Below are 2,092 nucleotides of genomic sequence, written 5' to 3' on the forward strand. Positions count from 1 at the left end.
TCGACAATTTCATAAGCGACATATTCAGCCAGCTTGTAGGCCAATTTCTAAACCCATTTCTAAGCCAAAAAAGCCGTCAAAGCCATGTGATCTTAATAAAGCATTTATCACTGATTTGATATTTAAGACACCTCCTCGTCAGCCAATTCCTCGACAATTTCATAAGCGACATATTCAGCCAGCTTGTAAGAGGCCAATTTCTAAACCCATTTCTAAGCCAAAAAAGCCGTCAAAGCCATGTGATCTTAATAAGAGACTTCCACTTTGGTAGATCACCAAATTGATAGATGTACATCATGTTACATGCTATGAACTAACTATGTACCTAATTACCATAAACTAACTATGTATCTAACTATCATTATTATGAGTTATCAATAAAGTTTGAATTTTTGAAATTCTGATTATGCAAAAAAGCGGCCTACATGCAGCACTTGAGTATTGTTATCATTAAATAGCATGAAGTATATAGCTTATAATGATAATAAAAACACAACATAATGTTATTTTAAGCTCGGTTTTAACAATGGATGACTCCAGGCCACAACTATCTTTCTTTTACCACTGTAAGGCTAAAAAATTAAAATAAGAATGAATGAGCATACATTATAGCACTAATAGATATAAAATATTTGAATAAAAATGCAAGAAAATTTCACACACTCGATGCCTACCACACATACTAACAAAGTTGTAAATTGGTACACACAAACAGCATAATTGCACAGGCCTTGCTAACCAATTCGCAAACCAATCTGTAAACTACAAAGAGGGCTGTCTAAATTGAGGCGTGGCACACTAAACAAACAGCTCACCAACAACTGCATCTATGCAAATATAGCTATGCCACCAGCAATAATTGTTAATGCAACTAAAGTAATGCTAACCTGTCTTCCATGAGAAACACGAAAATTATCAATCATCAAGAGGTCTCCTTTCCTCCATCTATCAAACACCATATTCTTGTGAATGATCTCTCTGACATGAGACACGTCAGACAATGGAATCTCGCTACCATCTCCAAACATGGTATGCATTCCCATACCTGCTGGCTCTATTGAATGAAGTAAAGTACTGCACATCAATTGTAAGTACTACACAAGTATACATCAATATTATAACAACAATATCATGAAGTGTTTTTACAGGGGAAAAGGTTCATAGATAAATAAAAAAATTTAATTTTTCATAGTATTGATTTGCACCATGTGCAAGAGTTATTTTCTTACTTTTAATTGCAACAAAGATGTTTTGTATTATCCAGGATATAATTGTCAGGAAAAGGTAGAAGATTTTTCTCATTCGCTTAAAAATATAGCCATACTCTTGATAGGGCATAGCCCAATGAAATATCTAAAATGAATCCAGTTATACAAAATTAGTTATTATGAACTAAAATGAACTAGTATACATGTAGTTTGACGTCTACATTGGAAATGGCCTTACTGAAAGATGATTGAACCAAATCTTGTCTCCTGTAACAGGATGGACTTCAACTGCCGAAGCTTTGTTAGTAATACATAAATGATCATTAGCCTATCAAGAAGAGTCCATGGAGTCTCGTAAATCTTCCCTTCAACACTTACACCCCATTTGAAGTCCATATTAGTCCTTCTTAATTCCTTCTCCACTTCCTCCTTCTTTTCTGTCTCAAACACAGCGCTCCATCCTTTAAGCTGCAATGGCTGTGAGAGGAAAGGCTTCACTGATGAATAATTTCTAATGTAAGCTACGCCTTTTGACTCAAATTTATCTCGTACTGATGGATCCATCTGATCATATACTTTTCTATTAAAATTAAATAATTATGATTTTTGTATCGAAAAATGATTCACTTGAAATCACAGAGTGTAGTTTCGCCTCCTTGTGAAGTAGGTGCCTCTAGGCAGCAGAAGAATATCTTCTTTGGAGGACAAGGCAGAAATGACATTTCCAAATGTTGGGGTATGGGGAAGTATGACGGCAACTCACTAGCAGAAAAAACAAACTACAAAAAAACAAAAAGGTCATTACTCATTAGTCATTACTATATAAATAAATGAGAAACAGGCTTGCGACTGCACTGTACGTGTACTTAAATTTGTTCTACAGT

At 34.8% G+C, this 2,092-nt stretch overlaps 1 protein-coding gene across 1 annotated transcript; it reads right to left on the reverse strand.

The window, feature by feature from the left end:
* Window positions 1-496: 496 nt before the first annotated feature.
* LOC105315478 (dapdiamide synthesis protein DdaC-like) lies at window positions 497-1,983 on the reverse strand. Its single transcript, XM_020006348.1, has 6 exons — window positions 1,836-1,983; window positions 1,587-1,788; window positions 1,447-1,536; window positions 1,230-1,353; window positions 888-1,054; window positions 497-572 (listed from the first exon to the last, which is right to left on the reverse strand). Exons 1-6 carry the CDS (start codon window positions 1,928-1,930, stop codon window positions 504-506), a joined length of 747 nt encoding a protein of 248 aa, XP_019861907.1. The 5' UTR covers window positions 1,931-1,983; the 3' UTR covers window positions 497-503.
* Between the last annotated feature and the right edge of the window lie 109 nt (window positions 1,984-2,092).

Source organism: Amphimedon queenslandica, unplaced genomic scaffold, assembly GCF_000090795.2.
Source record: "Amphimedon queenslandica unplaced genomic scaffold, v1.1 AMPQUscaffold_10039, whole genome shotgun sequence".
Lineage (NCBI taxonomy): Eukaryota > Metazoa > Porifera > Demospongiae > Haplosclerida > Niphatidae > Amphimedon > Amphimedon queenslandica.

What these genes read in the sequence shown, in the direction of transcription:
- LOC105315478 (XM_020006348.1), bottom strand. Translation starts at nt 1,930, where the DNA reads ATGTCATTTCTGCCTTGTCCTCCAAAGAAGATATTCTTCTGCTGCCTA. An exon ending in ATATGGACTTCAAATGGGGT is followed by an intron (nt 1,537 to 1,586) that starts GTAAGTGTTGAA and finishes TCTTCTTGATAG; the next exon opens with GCTAATGATCATTTATGTAT. An exon ending in GTGTTTCTCATGGAAGACAG is followed by an intron (nt 573 to 887) that starts GTTAGCATTACT and finishes TTAATTTTTTAG; the next exon opens with CCTTACAGTGGTAAAAGAAA.